Genomic DNA, 1,164 nt, shown 5'->3' on the forward strand with positions numbered 1-1,164 from the left:
AGGGGAACTTGACATACCTGTCAGGCAGAGGCGGCTCCGAGGATACATTGGTGAGTCACTCTCCACTGGGCTGCTGCCCTGCAAGCTGAGGCCAGTAGCACGTCTGAAGGGTCCAGTTTTGCCTACAGGGACACATAGTAGGGACAACAGGCGTTTAGATTAAATCAGTGTGATTATTGTTCTCTGGAAAAAAAAATTGAGTGAAAATATCTTTGGTTGATGAGATTGTGCTTGTGGAAGAAGGATGTCCTCGAGGGAAGGGGTAGTGCTAGGAGTGCCCTATGGAGGACATCCTGACCAGGAGATGTGCTGCCACCCATCTTCTTTAGCTGTTTGCTGTCCTAGGTGCTGCCCAGGGATGCAGTGGTTGCTGCTGGGGGGCTGCGAGGGGCTGGGGAGCAGGGAAGGGGCACGTCGCTGCTGCTGGTGCATCCTGACAGGTGCCAGGAGAGCAGAGCCGCTGATGTTGAAAGGAAAACCAGCCATCCCGGTTAGCAGAGTAAAGTCTTTGTGGGCATGAACTGCTGGCAGCAGCACCTTGTGCTGGCACAGGCCGAGAGGGCAAAGCTCCTGCTGGGAAGGAGGGAGGAAGGATCTGCCTGGACTGCAGACACAGGGATGGGCACCCCACGTGGAGCTGGTGGGGGGATAATGGTAACCTCTAGTTTACCACCACAGTTGCATTTTCCTTGATCTCCTCTGCCCCTCTGGTGCAAGAACCTCATCCTGGATCTTGCAGAGGAGGACTGGTCACTCATGTTCGTTCCTCATTGCATCCTCCAACATAGCTGAGGCACAGCTGTTTTGTCCTCATGTGGCTTGATGTGGGCTGACTTGTGCTTTGTATATTTACTAAGAGGGTAAATTGGGATTTGGGCCTCATGGACTTCATTATCCTTGAACAGGTGGGTTACAGTTCACCAACATCTAACTCCTCTGCAGCCTATGAATACTCCTTCTTCTACCCAGAACTGGACATTAGCTGTGAGCTTGAAAATATTCCAGCATTTGCATCTACCTTTTTTCCAGTGCTGTACTCCCTACTGTTCGTGACTGGCCTCGTGGGAAATGCTTTGGTTGTTTGGGTCCTAACAGTCTTCAAGAAAGTCAAGGCCATGACTGATGTGTATCTGATGAAACTCGCCATCTACGAACCACTCGTTG

At 51.5% G+C, this 1,164-nt stretch overlaps 1 protein-coding gene across 1 annotated transcript in view; it reads left to right on the plus strand.

Moving 5' to 3' along the window:
• The first annotated feature begins 881 nt into the window (after positions 1-881).
• LOC104161597 (C-C chemokine receptor type 4-like) overlaps positions 882-1,164 on the plus strand; it is a 1,148-nt gene continuing 865 nt past the window's right edge. The window contains exon 1 of the mRNA XM_009700090.1: positions 882-1,148. Within this exon, the coding sequence (XP_009698392.1) occupies positions 882-1,148 (267 nt within the window). The remainder of the gene's footprint in view (positions 1,149-1,164) is intronic.

This window comes from Cariama cristata, unplaced genomic scaffold (genome assembly GCF_000690535.1).
Source record: "Cariama cristata isolate BGI_N322 unplaced genomic scaffold, ASM69053v1 scaffold25235, whole genome shotgun sequence".
In the NCBI taxonomy this organism is placed as follows: domain Eukaryota; kingdom Metazoa; phylum Chordata; class Aves; order Cariamiformes; family Cariamidae; genus Cariama; species Cariama cristata.